The sequence below is a fragment of the Triturus cristatus genome, chromosome 9 (genome assembly GCF_964204655.1).
Source record: "Triturus cristatus chromosome 9, aTriCri1.1, whole genome shotgun sequence".
NCBI lineage: Eukaryota > Metazoa > Chordata > Amphibia > Caudata > Salamandridae > Triturus > Triturus cristatus.
In genome coordinates this window covers 588783302-588809212 of record NC_140592.1, presented here as the reverse complement: position 1 = coordinate 588809212, position 25911 = coordinate 588783302, and the positions used below count along the sequence as shown (strand labels likewise).

The window sequence follows — 25911 nt, the reverse complement described above, 5'->3', positions numbered from 1 at the left end:
TATATGTCCTACCCTTCACATACACTGCACCCAGCCCACAGGGGTACCTTGGGCCTACCTTAGGGGTGTCTTACATGTTCGAAAAGGGAAGGTTGGGGCCTGGCAAGTGGGTGCACTTGCCAGGTCAACGTGGCAGTAAAAACTGCGTGCAGACACTAGTGGCAGGTCTGAAACTTTTATAAATTTTTTTAAAGGCTGCTTGTGTTGGTGGCACAATCAGTGCTGTAGGCCCACTAGCAGCAATTGACTTACAGGCCCTGGGCGCACATAATGCATTGTACTAGGGACTTAGTAGTAAGTCAATAAGCCAATCATGGAAACACAAAGTCATATTCACAATTTACAGAGGGAGCACTTGCAGTTTGGCACTGGTCATCAGTGGCAAAGTGCCGAAAGCATCTAGGCCTACAAAAACGAAATTCAGCGCACAGTAAAAATACAGGAGGGAGAGGCAAAAAGACAAGGGAAAACCACACCAAGGATGCCAGGTGTAACACAATGCTTGTTTATTTTTTTGAGGGAGTTCTTTATTATAGCCTCCTGGATATACTGAAGGGATCCGAACTATTAAAATTAGCCAAATTCAAAAAACAAAGAAGGGATTTGTCATATGTGCTTATGACTGATAAATTCACAATGGTGGCAACATGTTTTAAAGCTTGTATTAATGCTCAAACTGGTACAGGTTAAAAAGAAAAAGACACCTATCTATATACTATATGGACCCATTCATACGTATCGTTTATACAAGAACAATGGTTTCATGACTTAGTAAGTAGAATCAAGTCCTCATTGTTTTGATGGGGGCGATACCCTCTGTAGTCACACATTCGTCAAGAGGTTGTGGCTATCTTAAATACCTATTCGTGGGCCTAATAGATATTTAACAAAGCCACATCCTCCTGACCTGCGATACTCAAAGTACGGCCCGGGGCGCATGCTGCCCTCCTGACCGTTACGTGCGCCCCCCTGATTAACAACAGCACTGGGCTGCTGTTCACTCGAATCAGTATTAACATTAAAACAAAGTTAAATTACCAGGTAAGCATTTATAGGTTAAATAAACGAAGTAACTAGGTTGTCTTGCACCTCTTAACTTTATGAACACCTTCATTTTCAAAGCCATCCTGCAGCAAAAGTGTAAAAATATGATGACTTCTTCAAAAGTTCAAAAAGTATATTTCATCACATGGAGAACCATTTCACTATAGTATATCAGTCCATTGAGGAGTATTTTTTAAGTGATAGTTTTCAAATATGAATTCAGAAACATACATTCTTCCCCCACACTGACGACAATGCCAATAGTGAACTAAGAGCTAAGTCAGTTATGTGCACTCTTAGGATGGCCTCCTATTATACATGAACAACAATATTGTTTATTAAATCAAACATAGGAGAAGGTTTTGTGCAGCACACAACCTGAAGTCTTGTATTACGAGGTCTTCTTATATGTGATAATAAAAGAAAAAGGAGGGAAAGTGAAATGAAGCAATTGCCTTGGATCACACAATTTGGTAAAGTGGGGAAGCTGGCATTAATCCCAGGTTAAAAACAGAAGTAGTATGTGGTTCCTAATGTATGGTGCAGGTAATGGTAAGAGCTCAAAGGGTAAATAGGGTGTGGATAATAAGGCGTGCAGGAGAAGTATTTCCTCCTTTCGGAAAAAGACCCTCGCACACCCAACAAGCAGGTGTTTTGCTTCATCATCGGATCTGCTCCATATCGGGTCGGCGCTGCAATACCCGATCAGGCACCCGTGATGGGGCCTTCTTGGTGGAGATCTTTATTCCCAATGCCGTTGGATGTATTGCGTGTAAGGACCCTAGTGGATATGTATATAGTGTAGGTGGTGGTGATGTGAGAATAAAACGTGGATTAGTGATCCACTCAGAACAATTTTAATGCGTTGTGGTCACTACCCTGATTAAACCAGAACAAACACACACTCTCACTCTAAGGTATGTGAGAATATGTGCTAGTGAAAATGGTCAACATGTTTCTTGCCTGTTATCTATTGATGGCAATTCCTCAGGACCAGACTGAGAACTACCTACACTTTTTGGTGGTGGTCAAGACCTCAGTGAAGTATAAAATCGACCACACGTACAGCACCCTAAAAAATGTGGTACCGGTTAATCTATACCAAGACCTGCAAATAAAAACAATATGACAATATTATAATATCATATCAAAGACTAAGCGATGTGTTGGTTGCACCATTAGACATTCATGGTGCTTTACACGCGTGCTGAACACATGTGAGCTGTGACATGCATCAACTGTGATCTGGGTCTATTAAAAACATTAAACGGGGGGTGTGGCTAAGATGGCGGCCGAGTGAGACGTGTTTCTCGGCCTATCCGGCGCCACCGATCATCGCATGTCATATCTCGCCCCCTGATGCCCATCCACTCCTGTTCTGCATCCCCCCACGTGTGGCCCACTTGCCTGCTGATCCTGGTGACCCCCATTTCGGGGGGCGGTGGTACCACCGTGTGCGGGCCTGCCCGGCCCCTCTGTGTCCCGGCGGCCCCGCTGTGGAGACGCGGTAACTGTGATGGGCGACTTGGAGGGGAGATCGGATCATCCGGGCCCCCTGGCGCTGTGTGGAAGGTAGCGACAGCGCGTGCGGGAATCGTCCCTGGTGGGGACAGGTGTACCGGCGGCGGCTTGAGGAGCGCTGGGTCTGAGCTGCGGTGGCTGCCATTTGAGGCCTAGAAGTGCTGGTGCGGCGGCTGCCGCTATCATGGGCCTGCGGCTGGCGGCGATGTGACTGGCAGGCCCTGATGCCTTCTGGCTCCACTTCTTGACCCGGGGCTGCTGCGTGGTGGATTCGGTGGGGCACTCCGGTCCCGGCATTGCTGCGACCCGGCGGCCCATCGGATTCCGGCACTCGACCTGGGGATGTCGGCGGTGAGACCTAGAGTGGGACCCCCCATGACGGCTGGAGGTGACGCGTGACGCGAAGCGGTCCTGCTGCGGGGTGGAGCGCGGCTCTACTGGAGGGCCCTCCTGCTGGTTACCCGGACTCAGTTCTTCCCGGCGGGGCTTCGCGCCCTTCTTGAACATCGATTCACTACGCCCCCGGTGAGTGCTGGCCGCTAGGGGGCGCTGCTCGGTCTGCATTTCGGCAGACGGGGGGACATGTGCTGCTGGGGTGCGCGGGGGCCTGGCTGGGGTCCTGTGGCCGGCCTCTGGCAGCGGTGCTCCACGTGGCCCGTGAGCTAGTAGTGAAGTTGGCTGGCGGAGCGTGGGGGCTGCTTGCGACTTCCCTACCATTTCTTGGGGGCCGGTGACGTTGGCCCTGGACCTGACTTTCGGGCCGCAGTCCGGCGGGCAGTGCTCTCGGCTCAGTGCGCCTCAATGGGGGGCCAGTGGTGAGGTCTGCTCGGTCCGCATTTCGGCGGACGGTGGGATCAGAGAGGCTGGGGTGCGCCGGGGACCTGGCTGGGGCCCCTATGGCCGATTGCTGAGACGGTGCTCCACGTGGCTCAGGTGTTGGCGACGTCCTTGTGTGGTGGAGCGCTGAGATCGCTTGAATGTTCCCGGTCCTCATCTGAGTGACGGAGGGTCTGGTTGGGGGCACGAAGGGCCAGTGGCTTTGGCTCCTGGGCCCACTTCTCGGCCCGCAGGCCGGCGGGCGGCGCTCCTTGACCAGTGTTCTTCGGTAGAGGGCCGGTGGGGAGGCCTGCTGGGCCCGGAGGTTGGAGGCCCTCTGCTGCCGTAGCTGGTGTGCCGCGTGCTGCCTCATGGTTGGGGGGCACTGGCTGCCTGAGTGTGGTGGTGCTCTGGCCGCGCATAGGCGGTCGGCGAAGGGGCTGGTGACTCGCCGGTGTTCTGGAATCGAGCTTGGGCGGTGTTGGTGCACGGCCTGATCCTTCGGCTCCGGGGGTCGTGCTGCTTTAGTTGCTTGGTGGAGAACCCGGGTAGCCGTCATGTCCTCCACTAAAGCTCGGCGGGATAAGACCCTGAAAGACGCTCTGCAGCGGTCCGGGGGGCAGTCCTCCTCCCAGTTGGCTCCCCCCAGCAATTATCTGAGGACAGTGACCAGCCGGCTACTAAGGCATTTATGCTCGACCTCTTCTCTGCCATTAAAGAGGACATTCTGGAACTCCGGTCCCAGCTCTCTTCTGATGTTCGCGAAGTGCGGCGCGACGTGGACGCTTTCGAGGACCGCGTCGCCACTGTGGAAGAGCATGACTTGGGGCGTGAAGACGATATGCATCGGCTTCAGCAGGATGTCCTCCGTCTCAGGGAGCAAAACCTTGGCCCACGTCGAGGACCTCGAAAACCGGTCCAGACGGAATAACATCAGAATCCGTGTGGTGCCGTGGAAGGGTGAGGGGGATGTCCTCCGAGACTGTGCTTCAGCTTTTCCGGCAGATTCTCGGGGAGGAGACGGAGCGGGACATTCAGATGGACCGCGTGCACCGAGTTGGCTTGCCGAGGGGCCCGAGGGCTCCCCCTCCGGACATATTGGTTTGCGTGCATGATTTTCAGCTTAAGGTAGCGGATTCTGCACAAGGCCTGTGATATTACCCCGGTACAGTTCCGCAGTCACCAGCCGGCCCTCTTCCAGGACTTAGCTACCTCTACTCTGGTGAAACGCAGGGAGTTCAAGCCCATCACTACTCACCTGCGTGAGAATAACATTCCTTACTCGTGGGGTCATCCATTTCGTCTTATTTTTAAACACCAGGGCAAACTCCATCAGCTCCGTTCATTGACTGCAGCTTATGAGGCTCTGGGATTGGAGCGGCCCTCCTCCCCGGCAGGGTTAGCTGGCGCGCCCTCGCAGCGGCGTAGACGCTCGGATGGCTGGCAGCGTGTGGGCGCTCTCCCCGGCCCTCAGAACCCGACGAGTCCACTAGTCTTCTGGAGCAGGAGGCGGCGGTTACTTCAGTGGCGCAGGTGACGGATAGCAGCGGCGATCCACGAACCTTCTATAGCTAGCATCATGTGGACTTTTTCCTGCGGCGACGGAGGGGGGAGGTTCTTGGCGGGGGGTGCTTGTCGTCAACTGCCCTGTGGGGGTTGGATGGCTGGTGCCCTTTGTGCCGAGGTGTCGTCTTCCTGGATTCCACGTTCCCCACATCGTTTGTTCTACATGACAGACTGTTGTCCCTTTTCGGGGCCTTTGGGTTCTGTGTTTTGCAGTGTCTTCTCTGTTTGGGTTGTCTTTTGCTTATGGGGTCAGGGGTGAGGGGAGGGGGTGGGGGGCAAGGGTTGTTTTTGGGAATGTGTTTGGGCTCCGCATCAGTCCTCTTTGGGGTGGGGAGTTGTCTGTCCCCGAACTCTTGTCGATAAGTCTGCCTCCTTGCTCTGGGTTCTTGCGCTAGATATCTGTCTGCACCTCCTTTGTCTTCCATGGGTAGAAGTCTTAAAGTGGTGAGTCTGAATGTTCGGGGCTTAAATAACCCAGTTAAACGCTCAGCTATTCTATCCCTCCTGGAGGGTGCGGGGGTGATGTGTGTTTATTGCAGGAGACTCATCTACTCTCTAAAGATATTAAGCGGATGAGGGATCGGCGGTTCCCTCTGCAAGTGTGGTCTTCCGGCGCGGCTAAGATGCAGGGGGTGGCAGTTCTATTTAGTGTGCGTGCTCATTGTAAGATTCTCGCTCAGGTTGCTGAGTTGAAGGGGAGACTCCTGGCGCTTCGCTGGGGGGGACATGTGCTTCACTGTTGGTTTAATATATGCCCCGAATGAACATCAGGAGTCTTTCCTAAAGATGGCCCTTTCTGAGGTGTTGGCCTCGCCTGATTTCCTGGAATTAGTGGGGGGGGGACCTGAATGTGGTGATGGATGCGGGTCTGGATAGGTCAGGGCAGCGGTCACACCAGGCGGGGTCTCTCTCGCCGGGGGGCAAACGGTGGTTGAGTGATGGCGGTCTGCATGACGTCTGGCGCATACAGCACCTTACCGATCGTGATTATACTTTCTACTCAGCAGCGCATAAAACTTATGCCCGCCTGGATCATTTCTTTGCCTCTACCTCACTTTTGCCATGCCTGACGGATGCGGTTATCGCTCCCCGCTCGACCATGCCCTCATTTTTGCAACTCAACTCTCCTGCGGTCCGTTCCTCTTCGGCTGGATGGCGCCTGCGCGACTCTTTGCTCAGTTCTGACTCCACGGTCACTCGTATTCGCGACTCGATCATTGCCTATTTGGCGGTTAACGATCAGGGCACTACGTCTGTGGCGGCGGTTTGGGAGGCCCTCAAGCTGGTGGTCCAAGTGGAGTTCATTGCGCTGGTGACTGCGTTTGCGCGACTACGTAGGGATAAGAGTGTCCGGAGCTGGACCGTGAGGTGGGGGCCCTGGAGTCCATCCATAAGGGCACCGGAGCGCCCAGGGTGTGGAGAGACCTTGAAGCAAAGCGGCGCATGCTGAAACACCTGGATCTGGACAGGGCCGAATATGCACTGTTGCGTCTGCGGCATAAATTTTACCTTAGCGGGGATAAAGGGGGGCGTTTATTAGTTCATAGGCTCCGAGCGAGCGCGCAGCGATCCAGTCCATTCGGGACGCTCGGGCGGTGGAACAGACTACAGACACCCTTATTGTGGATTCTTCCCGACAGTTTTATCAGCGCTTATATACCAGGGAGGCGATCGGTCCAGCAGAACGAGAGGCCTACCTTGCCTGCTGCCGTATCACACCGCTGTCCGCGACCTCTGCTGATGCGTTGGAGTCTGCCATCCGTATTGAGGAAGTCATATCGGCGATAGCTCCCCTTTCACCGCTCTGTTTTTTAAAGCATTCTTTGCTGAGCTGGCTCCGCTTTTAACGCGTCTTTTTAACTCTTTTCTGGAGACGGGGGAGGTGACCCCCACTATGGTGGAAGCTGCGATTACAGTTAGCCTTAAACTTGGGAAGGATCCGAGGGACTGTGGCTCGTATAGGCCAATCTCCCTCTTAAATATTGACGCCAAATTGTTCGCGGGCATTCTGGCGGCTCGTCTCAGTTCGCTGATGGATGGCATCATAGATCCAGATCAATCAGGGTTTATTCCTACGCGTCAGGGAGGGAACAACACCAAGCGTCTTCTCCATCTTATTGACCTGGTCCAGCGGTCTCGGACCCAAGCCTGTCTCCTTTCCATTGACGCCGAGAAGGCCTTCGATCGGGTGGACTGGGATTATATGTTCAAGGTCCTGCGTGCTTTTGGCTTCAAGCAACACTTCCTTCGCTGGGTGCACTGTCTCTGTCGCCCCTAAGGCGTCGGTGAGGGTGAACGGGTGCCGGTCTTCCCTCTTTCCCATCACTAGAGGGACGAGGCATGGGTGCCCCCTGTCTCCACTGTTATTCGCGCTATACATGGAGCCTTTTGCTCAACGCATACGTTCAAATCCAGATGTCGAGGGCCTTAAGTTCGGCGCCGACATACATAAAATTAGTCTCTACGCAGACGATGTTATTCTCTCTCTTACCCATCCACGCACTTCTTTGCGGTACTTGATGTGAGAACTCCACGACTTTGGATCGGTTGCTGGATTTAAAGTCAATTTTTCAAAATCGCTGGTGCTTAACCTTTCTATCCCTGCAGAGGAAGTCGGTGATTTGCTGCGGGACTTCGCCTTCCAGTAGGTGCACTCTGATGTCTCCTATCTGGGGATTCGCTTGGCCTCGTCGGTTGTCAAAACGGCCCACCTTAATTATAACATTTTGCTGGAGCAAACCACTAAATCGCTAGCTGATTGGTCTCGCCTTGGTCTGGCCTGGTATGGGCGGCTCGCGGCGTTAAAGATGACGGTGTTGCCGAGGGTCCTTTACCTGTTTCAGATGCTCCCTGCGCAGCCGCCTCCGGGTACCATCCGCAAGTTGCAAGATCTGCTTAATAAGTTTTTATGGCACATAAGAGGCCAAGGCTCGCTTTGTCGCTCGTTACTATGCCAAAGGCTGCCGGAGGACTGGGTTTTCTGCTTTTGAGGGTGTATTATCAGGCCTCTTGCCTCCGATATATCACGGAGTGGAACCGGCCTTCCTTTAATAAACATTGGCTCTTTATGGATCAGACAGTTGCGGGTTGTAATATCTGGCATGAGCTTTGGCTTCCGTGGAAGCACAGGGCATGGGGTCTCTATTCATCCCCGGTGACTTCTCTGACGCTCAAGGTGTGGGACCAGTTTGTGAGCTCCCAGGGGTGGACTACGTTCCCCTCCCCTATGACGCCTATCGTAGACAATCCCGACTTTCCGCCGGGATGTGCGTCTCTGGTTTTTCAGTGCTGGCGTGAGAAAGGCTGTAAGAGAGTGGGTTCCCTGGTGGAGCTGGATGGAGTTACCCCTTTCGCCCAACTGCGTAAAGACTAGTTTGACCTGCCGTCCACTGATGCCTATCATTACGCACAGCTCGCACATTGGGTGACCCTCCCCCCCCTAACTTCGCATTGATGTCCCATCTCTTAACCACTTTTGAGCGTTGGTTGGTTTACAAGAAGGATGATCGGAAGCTCATTTCGGAACTGTATGCGATGATAATGGCGCGTCCTGCGCAGCAGAGGTCGAAGGCGCAGGTTCGCTGGGAGACTGAGCTGGGGCGTCTGTTAACAAGCAAGGAGTTGGAGCAAGTTTTCTACCGCGTCCACCATACGGCGTCCGACACGGCAGGGGCAGAATCTGCCTATAAGTAGGCGGCATACTGGTACTATACTCCGGTGCGCATTCAGTCTTGGGACCCAGCTAAATCCGGTCTTTGTTGGCGGGGGTGTGGGCAATCTGGCACTCTCGTCCACTTGCTGTGGCGATGCCTGAAATTGGTGCGGTATTGGGCGGCGATCTTGGACGACTTTGATGAGGTGTTTCAGATGAAGCTGCTGCGGGAACCTGTGCACACGCTGTTAGGTCTCCCTCATCCTAAGTGCTTTCCCCTGCGCACGATACAGGGGTAGGCAGCTGGCATTGCTCGCCGCGCGGCAAGTCCTGTTGGCGCAATGGGGCTCTCCGGCTGTGCTGGACCGAGGGACTGGATCCGGAGGCTCTGGCATCTGCTGGCGATGGAGCGTTTATCACTCAGAATTGATGGGAGGGCTTTGGACTATATGAAGCTTTGGGGGGGGGGCCTTTTTGTGGCTTCTGTCCAAGGAGGTGCGGGAAGTTATGTGCCCTAAATATTTGCAAATTCTTCAGCTTATCCCTCTGGAATCGGCAGGGGGCACTGGGGAGGTTTGATTCCATGTTGTTCAAGACTGTCGACTCTCAGGGCTTCGGGGTGGCGGGTAGAGGCTGATGCGGAGGGGGGGGAGGGGGTTTTTATAAAAAAAAAAATTATATATGTGCTTAGGAACTTAAGCAGATTTTGTAACCCGGTATCCCCTAATTGTGTAATCTCAATTTGTGTGCCTATTTTCACCCGGGGCCAGCCGAACATGGCGCTTGTGAGGCAGAGTTAGCGTTCTAGCCCTACGTGCATTACTTTCCGGAAGTCCCGGAAGACCCGCCCAACTTACTCGTCCAGCCGGGTATTATTACCGAAACTTCAGTGCATCCAGAGCAGCCCGGTCCGGTAGAGTAAATGGGTAGGAACACGGAAGGTTCTTCACGCCGAAACTGTAAGTACATGGGGACGCTGCTGCCCTGCGATGGCCCTTCATACATGGGATGTACTAAAGCGATCATGACAGTCACTCTCCACGGGTGATTGTAACTGGGTCTGTGGTGATCTCCACCTGGCGAGACCCTGAACTAGTAAATCGGTCACTTTACCTTTGTTTTGTGGTTCTGGCATCTACCTTTGGTTTTCAATCATGGGTGTTGGAGCAATGCTCCGTGTGTTGACATTGTGGTTTGGTACTGTACAGGTTGGGTTGTGTGGATGTGGGGCGGCCTTACTCGTTGTCTTCCGGCAGCATTCCCGATGCTGACCCCGGTTGGTGTTAGGGGTGTATCCGGTCGGCACGAGTGGCGGCTGCTCGACGCGATCAACGCTTCCACCATTTCAGTACAATGATTGGGACTCTTCCCCTTGACGCTCAGACATTACCAGGTTGAGACGCTACCGGGGCCCGTATAATGCTGTACCCTGGACACAACGCTGCTAATTGAGCACTAATTTTGGGACCTGGTGTTCCAACTTTTTCTTGCTTTTGTTCACTAGGACACTACACCTTAGTGTTTACCTCTACCGCTACACGATGCCATTAGCCCTTGACCCAACCTGGGTGAGTTCTACAGCTTTGTCACCAGCTGTGTTGTCCTTGACGTATGCTCTGCTGTTTAATCTGCTGCCTTTTAATGTTTTTAATAGACCCAGATCACAGTTGATGCATGTCACAGCTCACCTGTGTTTAGCACGCGTGTAAAGCACCATGAATGTCTAATGGTGCACCCAACACATTGCTTTGTATTTAATATGATATTATAATATTGTCATATTGTTTTTATTTGCAGGTCTTGGTATAGATCAACCGGTACCACATTTTTTAGGGTGCTGTACGTATGGTCGATTTTATACTTCACTGAGGTCTTGACCACCACCAAAAAGTGTAGGTAGTTCGAAGTCTGGTCCTGAGGAATTGCCATCAATAGATAACAGGCAAGAAACATGTTGACCATTTTCACTAGCACATATTCTCACATACCTTAGAGTGAGAGTGTGTGTTTGTTCTGGTTTAATCAGGGTAGTGACCACAACGCATTAAAATTGTTCTGAGTGGATCACTAATCCGTGTTTTATTCTCACATCCCTACACATCACCACCACCTACACTATATACATATCCACTAGGGCCCTTACATGCACTACATCCAACAGCATTGGGAATAAAGATCTTCGCCAAGAAGGCCCCATCACGGGTGCCTGATCGGGTATTGTAACGCCGACCCGATAAGGAGCAGACCCGATGATGAAGCAAGACACCTGCTTGCTGGGTGTGTGAGGGTCTTTTTCCGAAAGGAAGAAATACTTCTCCTGCGCGCCTTATTATCCAGACCCTATTTACCCTTTGAGCTCTTACCATTACCTGCACCATACATTGGGAACTGCATACTACTTCTGTTTTTACTGTCTTTTGGGCGCGTATGCTGGACCTAAATACTAAATATTTAAAAGCCCATAGTTCCCCTCCTTGGACAAGGAAGATTAATCCCAGGTTGTCTGGTTTCATATTGTGCAATCCAGCCACTTAATGTATATGCTTAGCTTCCCCATTACTCTCCTTACCACGCTCCTCCTACACCCCCCACCTGGATTCACTCTTCGGTCACATCACAGACAAAACTTTGCGGACCTTAGGAAAATGTTTGCGAGTACCCATGAACTTGACGAATGTATGACTACAGAGGATGTCTTCCTCCTCATGATCATGAGGACTTTATATCCCCTAGCAAGGGCTTTTGGATCAGTCCTAATAATGCATCAAACCATAGTGTCTCATTACACATCCCTTCTATGTTTTTTAATCTTACTCATCGTACCATTAAAAACAGAAGTGTCTTTGGGTTTGCCTTAAGATGATTTTTTAGTAAGAGCGGATTAGGCTTCCTCATCTAAATACAGTCATTTGTGATTACTTGCCTCATTGGCAGACAGTGATCCCACGTTTAACAATACTTGGAGTTAAAACTAATACATTTCATGTTGAATACATGCATCTCTTTTAAATTCTTGCTATTTTAATTCTTTACTTGCTTGTTGTAAGGGTACACAATTAACCAAATGTCTTAGATCATTCAAAAAGTTGATTGCAATTGATGGTGCAAGAAAGTGAATGTATTTGTATTTTGGAATAACACTACTGCACTAACAGTTGGTGCGTGCTTCCTAATCTCTGAAGAATGGGTATGGGAATTCAGTAAGTTCATTGCTGGGGTGTGAAATTTAATAAAATATCTACTTGTCCGTGGGGCAGGTTGCTTCATAAATCTACTTGTCCTGTAACAAAATCCACTTGTTCATTTGGTGCCATGTAGTGCGGCAACAGATTATGACCGCAATCTCATTATTGAAGAGCTCTGATATAGCCTATCTGATTATGCCAGAGCTCATACCATAGTAGTGTTTGAATACTTGCAATCCCCTTATGTTGCCACGTTTCCGCAGATCACATACTGGGGCTGAATGTAGTGGTAAGCAATAGTTCCAGGGTTAGAATGCCCTTTTGAGTCTGTGCAAACCTACTAACTTACCTGTTTGAAGGGTTTTCAACAGCTCTCCTCTAATCTTTTCCCATACTGAGAAATGTTGAAAATTCACTCCTGACAATGGCAGACGTAAACCTTCTTCTAGAGTTGGGGGTAAAAAAGTGGTTGGAGGGAAAGTGAACTTGCAAACACTCAGATTTTAGGATAAGCAAATCTGCACATGCATATTTGCTCATGCTAAAATGTAATTCACAAATATTTTCTAGGAGGACTATTTCTTGTCCTACTTCTATAAATTCTTGGGAGTTCACAAAAGCTGTATAGCTGCACTTAATTCAAGGACATATACCATGGGTGCACTTTTGAGCCTTTATTTAATAATTGGGCTCCTAATTTGGTCTGGCATTGACCCTCACCTCTTGCGTTTATTAAAATTCTGTATCAGCCGGCTGGCTTCACTGTGAGTGACCGCATTCTGCTCTTGCACAAGGAGCATATCGGCACACAAAGTAGTTTTGTTCACTGACACTAACTACTGTGGCAGTGTGTGCTTTTTGAGAACCCCCCCCCCCCAATTATTTTTGTTTTGTTATGTTAATATGACTTGTATAGCGCACTTATACCTATAGGTGTCTTGGCGCTTCGGTTCTCCATACTATGTTTCAAACCATTAATCCTAAAAAAGCCATGTCTGTAGTTGCTTTCTGAACTCAAGGAGGAAGGGAACTTCACTAAGATATAGTGGAAGGGAGTTCCATTCCTTTGTGGTATTGTAGCTAAAACTCCTCCCACCCCAGTTCATTTTTTTGATTATGACAGTAGGCATCAGATTCGTATTTGCAGATCGTAGAGGTGTATTGGGTGAATACCATCTAAAAGGGTCCCATAAAAATGTCGGAACTTCTTTGTGGAGAGCCTCATGAGCGATACAAAGCGCCTTATATTTTATCCGCTGACTGACTGGCAGCCAATGCAGGTCCTGAATCCCTGACCTAACAGACTGATGCTTGGGGATGTCCAATATGAGTCTTGCAGCGGCATTTTGCACCGTTTGCAACTTTCTGAGAAGAGTGGATTGAATATTACTATATCGGCCATAGCAATAATCAAGTTTTGCTAAGACTAGCGAGGTCACAACCGTCTTTCTAGATTTTTTAGGAATTTGTCGTCTATAATAACTCCAAGGTTTTTAGCCTTGATTACAGGTGTAGGAGGGGGGCCGAGATTGTCAGGCCACCACTCAGGGGACCAAGGTGGAAAGAGATTACCAAACATGATCACTTTCGTCTTGCTTGAATTAAATTTCAAGCAATGATTGCTCATCCAGCTACTTAGTTTAATCATACAGAAGTGAAGTTTTAAAGAATTGTTGATATCCTTATCTACTGTTGAGATTACCAACTGGGTATCGTCGGCTTAGGAGGTAGGAACCAAATTAAAACTTCTGATCAGTGGTGGCAATTCAGCCACATAAATGTTAAAAAGCGTAGGGCTCAACGAGGAGCCCTGAGGGACCCCGCACGGCACGGTAAAAGGTCCCGACTTGAATTTGCCTAGGTGGACAGTTTGGGTTCTCTCCGACAAAAAGGATGTCGATAGGGAGAGGGCTTCTCCTCCTATCCCTATTGTTTTTAATCGCTGGACCAGAAGAGCATGATCTACAGTATCAAATGCTGCGGATAGGTCCAGCCGTATAAGAACTGCTGACCCACTGCCATCTAGAGAAGATCGAATTTCTTACGTGGTTTTTATCAAAGCCGTTTCCGTACTATTATTGGTTCTAAAACCGAACTGGCTATGATCTAAAACCTGACTGTCTACGATAAAGGTAGAGAGTTCTGTATTTATATTTTTCTCAATTATCTTTGCAGGCAAAGGAAGTCTTGCGATAGGTCGATAGTTGTCAGGGTCGGTCGAATTCAAATAGATTTTTTTTAAAGAGGCAAAATACAAGCCTGTTTCCACACAGTGGTAAAAGATCCTTGGGAAATCATCTGGTTAAACAGTTTAGACAAATAAGGTCCCATGAATTGGCTAATGCTATGTAAAATTGTAGGGGGACAAGGATCTTCTGGTGATCCTGATTTGGCCATAGAAATAAGTTTAGTGGTAATTGCCAGTGACTGGATTGAAATTTCTTAAAACTTCAAAGCGGCATTAGCCACATTTAGAAACCTGGAGCCGTTTTTCGTTGTCGGCGTCCTTCGGCCAACACGCTAGAAGCTTTTATCCAGTCACTGGCAATTACCACGCCGGTACAACTGAACCCAGTTTGAATAGCACCTTGGAGCACCACACACACCCCCCCTTTTTTTGTCTTCATTTGATGATACTCTGCATTCCCGTTATCTAACGAACTTCGCTCTACCATGAGCTTTGAATGCATGCACTAGGATCAGTCTCAAACGTACCTATTGGATAAATGCGCTACCGGTTACGCCTTCTTATAATACGACACTGCCCTGAAGAAGCCCGTGTTTGGGTGAAACGCGTTGGCTGGTTATATCTTGTGAAGCACAACAAAGAATAAAGACATCTTAAATTCATTTATCTGTAATTGCTTGTTTCTACGTGTTTGTATGTACCTAAGTGTCTGTTTTCTATATGTTGCCTCTCATCCTACCAATTTAGCTCTATTATTTTTGTGATCTACAATCGGCAGATCACTTGAGGTGGCCAATATGATATACCTTTGTGACTAGTTTGGTGGTGCAGTCATTTATGTCCCGGCTGCTTCCTATCCTTTTCTTCTATATTCTTTCTTGCCTTCTGCAAGCCTGTTTGTCTAGTCTAAGGGCTTCCGAAAACCACGGAGCTGAAGGTGTTTCACTATTTTTATTGATTATCATAATAGGAGCAAGTTTCAAACAATTAGACTCTGGAGCCGTTTTTCGTTGTCGGCGTCCTTCGGCCAACACGCTAGAAGCTTTTATCCAGTCACTGGCAATTACCACGCCGGTACAACTGAACCCAGTTTGAATAGCACCTTGGAGCACCACACACACCCCCCCTTTTTTTGTCTTCATTTGATGATACTCTGCATTCCCGTTATCTAACGAACCTCAAACAATTAGACTCTAACCATGTAGTGTAGTGTATGGCTGAGGATTCTGCCTCTAGCCCCAAGTCTGGCTGGGTCTGGGCTAAATGCTCCACAAGCGACAAAGGATCAATTTTGTGCCAGGTTCTAGCAGTGGTCCTGGCGTGGGCCGTACTAGTGGGGTTGGATCGAAGGAGCTTATATCTAAAAAGAATGGCATGATGGTCAGACCAAGTTAGAGGAAGAGTGGATATGTTAGAGATGGCGGGATTGTTGGAAAAAAGACCATCTAGAGCAGGGGTACTCACAAACTTTCTCTTGGGGGCCAAATTTAGAGTGTGGTTTGTGGCTGAGGGCCGCACCTTGGGGGCGGGGTCATTGGGGAGGGGGCGGGGCTAGAGCAACAAAATAAAACTGTGACCATGAGGTGGAACACAGGTCCTGCAGCGGACGCCTTCGTCCACTGAGCCACCGGACCCGGCATACACATCTCTCTCTCTCCCTCTCTCTATCTCCCTCCCTCCCTCATCCGTCTCCCACCGTCCTCCATCTCCCACCGTCCTCCATCTCCCTCCGTCCTCCGTCTCCCTCCCTCTCTCTCCGTCTCCCTCCCTCTCTCTCCGTCTCCCTCCCTCCCTCCCTCCTCCATCTCCCTCCCCCATCTCTCTCCCTCCCTCCTCAGTCTCCCTCCCTCTCTCCTTCTATCCGTCTCTCTCCCTCTCTGTCTCCCTCCCTGTCTCCCTCCCTCTCGGTCTCCCTCCCTCTCTCCTTCTATCCGTCTCTCTCCCTCTCTGTCTCCCTCCCTCTGTCTCCCTCCCTCTGTCTCCCTCCCTCTGTCTCCCTCCCCCTCTGTCTCCCTCCCCCTCTGTCTCCCTCCCCCTCTGTCTCCCTCCCCCTCTGTCTCCCTCCCTCTCTGTCCCCCTCCCTCTCTGTCCCCCTCCCTCTCTGTCCCCCTCCCTCTCTGTCCCCCTCCCTCTCTGTCCCCCTCCCTCTCTGTCCCCCTCCCTCTCTGTCCCCCTCCCTCTCTGTCCCCCTCCCTCTCTGTCCCCTTCCCTCTCTGTCCCCCTCCCTCTCTGTCCCCCTCCCTCTCTCTCTCCCTCCCTCCTCAGTCTCCCTCCCTCTCTCCTTCTATCCGTCTCTCTCCCTCTCTGTCTCCCTCCCTGTCTCCCTCCCTCTCGGTCTCCCTCCCTCTCTCCTTCTATCCGTCTCTCTCCCTCTCTGTCTCCCTCCCTCTGTCTCCCTCCCCCTCTGTCTCCCTCCCCCTCTGTCTCCCTCCCCCTCTGTCTCCCTCCCTCTCTGTCCCCCTCCCTCTCTGTCCCCCTCCCTCTCTGTCCCCCTCCCTCTCTGTCCCCCTCCCTCTCTGTCCCCCTCCCTCTCTGTCCCCCTCCCTCTCTGTCCCCCTCCCTCTCTGTCCCCCTCCCTCTCTGTCCCCCTCCCTCTCTGTCCCCCTCCCTCTCTGTCCCCTTCCCTCTCTGTCCCCTTCCCTCTCTGTCCCCCTCCCTCTCTGTCCCCCTCCCTCTCTGTCTCCCTCCCTCTCTGTCTCCCTCCCTCTCTGTCTCCCTCCCTCTCTGTCTCCCTCCCTCTCTGTCTCCCTCCCTCTCTGTCTCCCTCCCTCTCTGTCTCCCTCCCTCTCTGTCTCCCTCCCTCTCTGTCTCCCTCCCTCTCTGTCTCCCTCCCTCTCTGTCTCCCTCCCTCTCTGTCTCCCTCCCTCTCTGTCTCCCTCCCTCTCTGTCTCCCTCCCTCTCTGTCTCCCTCCCTCCCCGTCTCCCTCCCTCTCCCTCCGTCTCCCTCCCTCTCCCTCCCTCTCCCCGTCTCCCTCCCTCTCCCCGTCCCCCTCCCTCTCCCCGTCCCTCTCCCCGTCTCCCTCCCTCTCCCCGTCCCTCTCCCTCTCAGTCTCCCTCCCTCTCAGTCTCCCTCCCTCTCAGTCTCCCTCCCTCTCAGTCTCCCTCCCTCTCAGTCTCCCTCCCTCTCAGTCTCCCTCCCTCTGTCTCCCTCCCTCTGTCTCCCTCCCTCTCAGTCTCCCTCCCTCTCAGTCTCCCTCCCTCTCAGTCTCCCTCCCTCTCAGTCTCCCTCCCTCTCAGTCTCCCTCCCTCTCAGTCTCCCTCCCTCTCAGTCTCCCTCCCTCTCAGTCTCCCTCCCTCTCAGTCTCCCTCCCTCTCTGTCTCCCTCCCTCTCTGTCTCCCTCCCTCTCTGTCTCCCTCCCTCTCTGTCTCCCTCCCTCTCTGTCTCCCTCCCTCTGTCTCCCTCCCTCTGTCTCCCTCCCTCTGTCTCCCTCCCTCTGTCTCCCTCCCTCTGTCTCCCTCCCTCTGTCTCCCTCCCTCTCTCTCCCTCCCTCTCTCTCCCTCCCTCCCTCTCTCTCCCTCCCTCTCTCTCTGTCGCCCTCCCTCTCTCTCTGTCGCCCTCCCTCTCTCTCTGTCGCCCTCCCTCTCTCTCTGTCGCCCTCCCTCTCTCTCTGTCGCCCTCCCTCTCTCTCTGTCGCCCTCCCTCTCTCTCTGTCGCCCTCCCTCTCTCTCTGTCGCCCTCCCTCTCTCTCTGTCGCCCTCCCTCTCTCTCTGTCGCCCCCCTCTCTCTCTGTCGCCCCCCCTGTCTCTGTCTGTCCCTGTCTGTCTCTCTGTCTGTCCCTGTCTGTCTCTCTGTCTGTCCCTGTCTGTCTCTCTGTCTGTCCCTGTCTGTCTCTCTGTCTGTCCCTGTCTGTCTCTCTGTCTGTCCCTGTCTGTCTCTCTGTCTGTCCCTGTCTGTCTCTCTGTCTGTCCCCGTCTGTCTCTGTCTGTCCCTGTCTGTCTCTCTGCCTGTCCCTGTCTGTCTCTCTGTCTGTCTCTCTGCCTGTCCCTGTCTGTCCCTGTCTGTCTCTCTGCCTGTCCCTGTCTGTCCCTGTCTGTCTCTCTGCCTGTCCCTGTCTGTCTCTCTGCCTGTCCCTGTCTGTCTCTCTGCCTGTCCCTGCCTGTCCCTGTCTGTCTCTCTGCCTGTCCCTGTCTGTCTCTCTGCCTGTCCCTGTCTGTCTCTCTGCCTGTCCCTGTCTGTCCCTGTCTGTCCCTGTCTGTCTCTCTGCCTGTCCCTGTCTGTCCCTGTCTGTCCCTGTCTGTCTCTCTGCCTGTCCCTGTCTGTCCCTGTCTGTCTCTGCCTATCTGTCTCTGTCTGTCCCTGTCTCTGTTAGCCTCTATCTCTATCTGTCTGTCTGTTTCTGTCTCTCCCTACTGCCCTCTGTCCCCTTACCCGACTCTCACACCCTGCTGTTCTCTTGTCATTCTTTGTCACCTCTCCCCCCCCACCCCCGCCCCCTCACCACCTTCGCTTGTGTGGCAGCTGAGGCAGCTTCCCTTCCAGGGCACACACACAGCCCCACCCGAGTACTTCAAAGGTCTTTAAGAGACCATTTGCATCATAACGAGGCTTTGTTGTATTTCACCTCTTAGCGCCCCAGCAGCTCCACTCGGACTATCGCTTGAATCCCCGGGCCCCCACAGAGCAGAGTCTGTGTTTGCTGACACTGTTAAAAAACAAAACAAAAAAAACCACTGGTACGATGTCTGCAAGGTCCGCGGGCCGCCAAGAAAGGCTTGCCGGGCCGCTGGCGGCCATCGGCCGTACTATGAGTACCCCTGATCTAGAGAACGTCCTGCTAGATGTGTAGGTTTTTGGATAAGCTGTCTAAGGCCTAGTTCAGATGTCACTTCTATGAGCTCCTTTGTGTCTTTATCTTCCAGCGCTTCCAAATGGAAGACCAGTCTCCCCGAAGCGTAAAAAAATTAAATTGGAGACTTCGACTTAGCTCTAATAGTGAATTTAAGTTAGCCTGAAAGTTCATTCTAGGACCGGGAGGGCGGTAAATCAGTAGACAGTTGATTGTGTCTTGTCCCTGTGTTGAAATTTTAAAAAGGAAAGCCTCGCAGTCAGGTGAACAGACAATTGAGCAGTGGGAGCTTAGTTCCATTCTATGTATTATAGCAAGACCACCACCTCTAGTCAATTGTCTGTTGTGTCTAAATACTTTATAGCCATGAGGGACTGCAATGTTAAAATCAGGTTCAGAGGTGGCTTTACCCCATGTTTCTGTTATGAACAGTATGTAAATTGTATTGTCAATGATAAGATCAGCGATTTCATAGCTATGTTTAATAAGTGACCTGGCATTAATAAGAGCTAGCTGTAGTTCACTAAACACTATGTTTGAAGAAGTAGCTTCATTGTGTACATTTGATGTCAAGTTTAAGGACTTTTGTATTTTTATGTTGCATCCCAGGCATTGTGAGTATTCAGATTTTATTAGATCCTCTCCTGAAAACACATTGCAAGCCTGTCGTCTAGGCGGGCATAGTGCTCTTAAGCTCTCTCCCGCGTAATGTAACCTTGGCGTATCTTCGGTACCTGGACCTGGGTTTCTGGCAATAGGCCTGGTCCAGGCGCGGGCGGGCGCAGACGGGCTTGCCTTTGGTCCTCTCAGTCCCCACATGAAGGTCTAAATGTGTCGGCACCCCCCACTTTGAGGCCAAGGGAACCCTTATGTTGAATTTTTTGAGAATACCAAAACGACTCTTGGATAAGCTAGATTGAGACAGCTTAGACATTTCTAAGTTTGATAGGCTCTCCCTGACCTCCTCACTTTGGACCTAGATATATGCTATGTATAGAGGTCGTAGAAATGTAAGAGACCCAATACTTGAGGATGGCAGTAGGACTGTTCAATTTGATCATGAATATGTTGGATGAATTCAATGTTTTACATGTTCTGTTCTCTTAACACTGTACATCGATTCAGCTGCACATTGTTTTGTTTAAAAAATTAACTACCAAGACTGCATAACTGTGTTGTCGCTGCGAAAACAAAAACAAAAGCATCAACAAGTAAAGTAACAATATTGACAAAAGCACTCCCCGTTTTTTGGTGTTTGCAAAAAGATAAATGTTGATGGGTCAAACATTTCACTAAATGGATTAAATTAAGTAAATCTACCCGCAGAAAAAAAGTTAATCTGGGGGTGTAAAGAGTTTACAGAATCTATGGTCCAAGAGGTATCTGTTTTTGCTTTGTTTAATTGATTCCAGCTTCTTGGTCCTTAACTGAATCAATCCCCTTCATGTAAATGCACCCTAATAATAAAGGCTTTCAGTTAATGAACCATGAATACAAGTTCGAACAGCATTAACATATGGACAAAAATATTACCTTAACTGCAGACGGTGTCGTTCCCTGATCCATAAAGTGGTACTGCAAACTGACAGCCAAAGGTTTTGAGCTGCAGGGGGTTGGGCCTACTTGTCCCAATGACAAAATACACATGAAAACCTGTTTCCCTTGACCCCAAACAAAATGTACTGGGCATTAGAAATTCCACATCCCTGTCACTGACAGTTGTAAATTTCAAAAACACATATTGGTTTTTCAAAGAACTTTTAATTTTGCTTTTCTCAACTGAATATGCTACTAATTTGTTTATTTTTTATTTTTCCCTAGGTTGCGTGCATCACAAGTCCTTCTAGTAGGAATGAAAGGTCTGGGAGCTGAAGTGGCCAAGAACCTTATTTTGGCTGGAGTCAAAGGCCTGACGATGTTAGATCATCAGCAGGTAGGAATGGGCTAACTTCAACACATTTTTTTTATTGTGGTTGAAAAAGGGGGATTCATTTAACGTGAAATTAATCTGGCAAAAAATTGTAGTTGATTTGTCACACAAAGCTGAATGAAAGTATCTGCATTGCCCGCAAACTGTATGATCCCCAACATAGAAATGCAAAACGTGTATTTTTCAGAAAAACAATTAGCATAGTCATCTGTGTTAACAAGTAGCAGCTTTCTCCCAAAAGTGACCAATAGTTAACACACTTTGCTTTTATGAACAAAAGATTGGAGAAACTCTAAACAAACCCCTCAGCGCACATTAATTAGGTCTCGTAGTCATGTGGAATAATAGTTTGCATATGTTACAGATGATTCTTTGCTTCTGTGTTATGTACCTTCCCTAATGTACCTATGCCAAGATTAGCTAAAGTTCTTTTGATGGCTCTTTTACTTTCAGGTTGACCTTCTGCTAGAAATTGTGCGGGCTCAAATTCAGTGTCTCACACTGCGAAGTTTCTTCTTACAGTTCATACACCCTTGAGAAAGTGACCAGGAAAGGGCCATGACCTTTTCAATGGGTACAGACAGTCAAGAAATAGATTGTACCCACCCACTTAGAAGGGCTCTGATTTCCATCCTGTGGCAGTTTGTAGTGAACCTGCATGTGTAAGATGCAGTGTTTTGTGTTTCTTGCATGCACGCTCTACAGCTCGGCATCTGGGGGTGTGAAGGGAGAGCTTATGGTCCCAAGGAAGGTAACTGCAGTATGCCACTATGTAAACCTATGGAGGCTTTCAGCTTACCCTCAAGTGGTAGGGGATGGTCCTGCAGAGAAACATGGAGCTGTGCTTTGAATTGTTTACCTATATTTTCTGGCTGGTCTCTCCAGCACATACTTGGAGAATAAGAGTACATGCTGGAAAAAGCACACCATATTTAACATTTTTTCCAGATGCTATTTATGTTTGTTTACAAATTGAGCACAACACCCCCAACAGGGGTGAATAAGGTGCACTGGCCACACACACCTTTGCTGTTAATCTTGGCCCAGGTCTCCTACTTAGTCTTGCACAAACCCATACATTTTTCTGATGGCAACTTCTTTTGTGTTTACTCTTTTTCAAAACTCCCATCTCATACCTTCTTACAACAGTCTTGAAATGTGCCTCCCTAACAACTTATTGAGCTACTTTGTTATTGTTTGCCATTGGCAAAGCTCTCATACAAACATTTCACTCCTGGTAGAGGGCCTGGTGAACTTTTAAAGCAGCTGGACTTAAACAGGTGACATACATTTCCCTGAGCTTGATTTGTCCCACGATGATGGGATCTTCTATCCACCGTTCGAAGAGAACATAGTTTGAAAACATGGGACTATATTGTGCATTTTAAAGAACAGTTTTCAAATACATTTGCTATAGAACAATCGCGTAAAATTAGTAACATAAAGAACCGTGGATTTTGTAGGCAGTTCTGAAGGGCTGGGCTACTCATGAAATGTGCCAGTACTTTCATGGTGTGTGTTGGACCTAGAGTCCTTGGGTAGCTTGGCTCAGGCCGTAAGGCTTTTATTCCAGTATGGCATATCGTGCTTGCATCACACCCAACTCACACCCTAGCGCACACCACTTAAAAATGACGCTACACCGAATATTTATTAAGTTTAGAAGAAGTCTTTATCTTCCCTTCTCAAACGTGACTAACCAGTTTCTTTTTTATCCAGCACATTTCAGGGTAAACATTTCATTGCATTTAACTTGACAGTACCATATCCTGTTTCATTACTTTAGTACAGCAGATCCTTAGACACCCTCTGAGGTTCCCATCCTGCGCCTTGACTCTGGAGTGCAAATTCAAATCCCCACAGTCAGCGCTCCATATAGCCTTTTACATATTACACAATTTCAGATAATCATGTAGTCTACACGGTGCTCTTCTGACAGATGATTTCCCTAACTGCTGTACTCTCGGAGCCTTATACGGTCATTAATAATTAGCCCATTCCATATTGGGGTACTAAGCTGGAGATCAACAATGTTGCTGGCAGTCAGTTAGTCAGCTCTAGGCAATTTACTTGTAGGTTACTATTTCACCAAGACGGTTATGTTACAGTTAAGCCGTTCATATAAACTTTTGCTGTTTCTAGATTTCACTCTACTACCTTCTGCGCTATGTTTGAACTTATTAACACATTGACTTCAGTTACACATGGGAATTCTACCAAAGTACCGGTGTTTATAACTTGAACCTGTATCTCTCCATTCGACCAGCAACTGGGTCTAACGGGTCACCATTTGACCTAAAACGTGTACTCTTCAGTACCTTCCCCCTTTTATTGTGCCCAGCTTACTGTATACACCGGGAATCCTCCTCACGTAAAGTTTGACGGTGCAAGGAGGTCCGTTCCTTCTCCTCACGAAGCGGAGCTCACTTGTTGGCCAAAAGGGAGACTTCTCTAGGGGAGGGGGTGAGTACAGCGCACACCCACCAACCACCTCCCCCAAGGGTTTCCCCACGTTGTGGTTTCCTCAGTTGGCGGGGACCTCGCTCTTCCGCCATCTCCCCCACTGCCGTTCCACTCTTTAGCGGACTCCCAGGCCAGGCGCAGGCTCAATTTCACTCCGCTTCCTCAGACCGGCGCACCCGCAGCCGTCAGTAGCAGCGCGGCTTGCGGGGGCGCGGCCTCCACCCTCGGCTGGCAACAGTGGGGCGGCGCCTCGGCGTAAAGCCTCCCCGTCACGTGACACCAGGACAGCGGCTTCAAGGCCGGTCCCGTCCCTTGCTTCCTGGATGCAGTTTTCTCTTCAGCTGACAGGCGCGACGCCGGCTCGCTGGCTCACACCGAGGAGTCCTGACACTTCCCCAGACCTCCCGGCGATCTCAGGCCACTCCCTGGTAATTTCAGGCGATCTCACAAACCCGGGGATGCGGCCGTGAGTGTTCCAAGCAGGGATCAGTGGCGGGGGGGGGGGCTGAAATTAAGCGTGCAGGGCTCAATTCAGAGCAGATGAGTAGGCCAGCCAGTCTCTGGATTATTGGGCACAAACACTTCCCCTACAGCCAGGGACGGTGGACAGACGCTAGGGCCAATTGGATTCAAAATCCCTGGCAACAACAGGGATGGGGGCGAGGTAGTCCCAGACAGCGATTCTTCCCCTGGTCCTCCTTCAGGGTTTGAGTACACGGAGGCCCCCACAGGGTGACGATAACCCCCAAAGTCATTGGCTGTGATCAGGGATAGGTCAGAAGGTTGAGGGTGGTGTCAGCTGATGAGGGAAGTCACGCAGACCCTAAGACTTGTCAATTTCCTATCTAGCGCAGCCACTTCCCCACTCAGGTGCCTTACTCCTGACTACCTCACAGCTCAACTAAGTCCTAAAATGGCCAACCCCCCCTTAACTCTATTTATAACCTGGGGCCTGACTGGCCAGAGTGGTCCAGAAGGTTCCGGAACCTCTCATGGCAGTCTATGGCCCAGGTTCTAAGGCGACAGTTGGAACCACCATTTTGTGAAACCACACTCCCCCTTCCTCCATTTCTTCAGTGAAGCACCTTGCGCCTCTCCCTCAGATAGTGAGAATGGGGCGCCCGGAGCCTTCTACACCAACACCAAAAAGAAGTTAGCGGACAGAAAAAAATGAGGGGGTAAAGGGAAAAAAATATAAAATGAGGAGGGAACAACCAGAGGGCTGACAGGTCTAACAGTGTGCCAAGGCTGAAACTCCCCATAGATGCTAGAGAGGGAGCTTGGAAGTGGTTCACCTGCAACACAATTTGGTAGAAAACAGCGGTAAAACCATTCAAAAGCCAAGAACATGAAACTGGTACTGCACCTCACTCAGAGTTTAAACAAATTTTGGCCCTGTGCACTATTTTTCACGTACCTGCCGTTTGGTACCACTGTCCAGCAGAAGTTAATTGAAACTACATAAGGAAAGGTGCACCTGGAAATTAATTGTATTGGATAGAAATCCACTAAATGTTGCAAGATATAGTTTTTATTCTTTCTTTACTTTATATCCATATTCATAATCTTGTTTGGACAACAGTCTTTCAGCCACAAAGAACATCCAGCCAACGCGTTTTGATCAAAACACCTTTTTTGAACTTCATCAGGGCTGTAAATGACAATCAAAAAACACAAATAAAGCTCTCAAAATTTACGAAGGGTCCAGTGCCAAAGTGTCCAAAGTGCCTCCAGATCAATGCGGATGATATTCATATGTTTATAACTTGCCCAAAGCTAAGTCAATTTTGGGCGGAGGTAAATAGCGGTATGGAAAGCATTTTTGGTATAACTACGCGGGTAAGCATAAATTTGGTTTACATTGGGTTGTTTCCACATTACGAGTCTATGTCAAGAGAGAAGAACAGATTATGTTTATATTTGATTTTAATAGCACAAAGAGAAAATTGTAAAAAATGGGTTAAAGACATTTCTCCAACTATCTTGGATTGGGTGATCTCTATTAAATATATAATAAAGTTGGACAGAGCTAGATTAGATAAAGGTAATAACAACAGGAAAGATTTTTGGGGACCATGCGAAGAATGGCTGGACAGCTTAGATCAATAAAATAAAAACCGCTCCTATTAGTCCAATGATTAAGCCTTACACTAACTTACTAATTCTCTCTGGTTTCTGCGAGGCGCCCCGAAAGATACAGAACCAATTTGTAGAGAAGCCTTGTGTAAAGCATATCTATCTAGATATGGAGCTCTCCAGTTGGTGCCAGTTGGAAGGTGGGCCGCAGGAGTAAATTGAACAAGCTCAAATTTATCTGATGGCGAATGAGGACAAAAAAACCAAAACACAAATAAGACTTTCAACTTATATACAGAATAAAACCTAGCATAAAGTAACTACACTGAAAATAAAATATATTGAGGCATAGGATGGGACAGAAGACATATGAACAATTCAACAGTGCTAAAAAAACAAGGCTTCATACCAAACAACAAGGATTGTTATGACAAAGACAGAAAAAACATATCACATTTATACAATCATTACCTGCCTATACATTTTCATTGACCAAAGAGACACTAATAATGCAGTATAGCCTCACACATATATAGTTGCTAACAACCATCAATGTCCGGTGTTTTGTGCCTCTAACAGGGTGTAATACTACTACAACATATTACAAAGAAATATTTTAAAGGAATATTTTAATGGACCGTACTAGGTTGATGAATCCCTAATTATCTTACAGATTAGTTTAC

At 49.3% G+C, this 25911-nt stretch overlaps 1 protein-coding gene across 1 annotated transcript in view; it reads left to right on the top strand.

Moving 5' to 3' along the window:
• Positions 1-25911, top strand: part of SAE1 (SUMO1 activating enzyme subunit 1) — a 382599-nt gene that overhangs the window by 30992 nt on the left and 325696 nt on the right. Inside the window, exon 2 of the mRNA XM_085625631.1 lies at positions 20581-20692. Coding sequence (XP_085481757.1) covers positions 20581-20692 — 112 coding nt within the window. The remainder of the gene's footprint in view (positions 1-20580; positions 20693-25911) is intronic.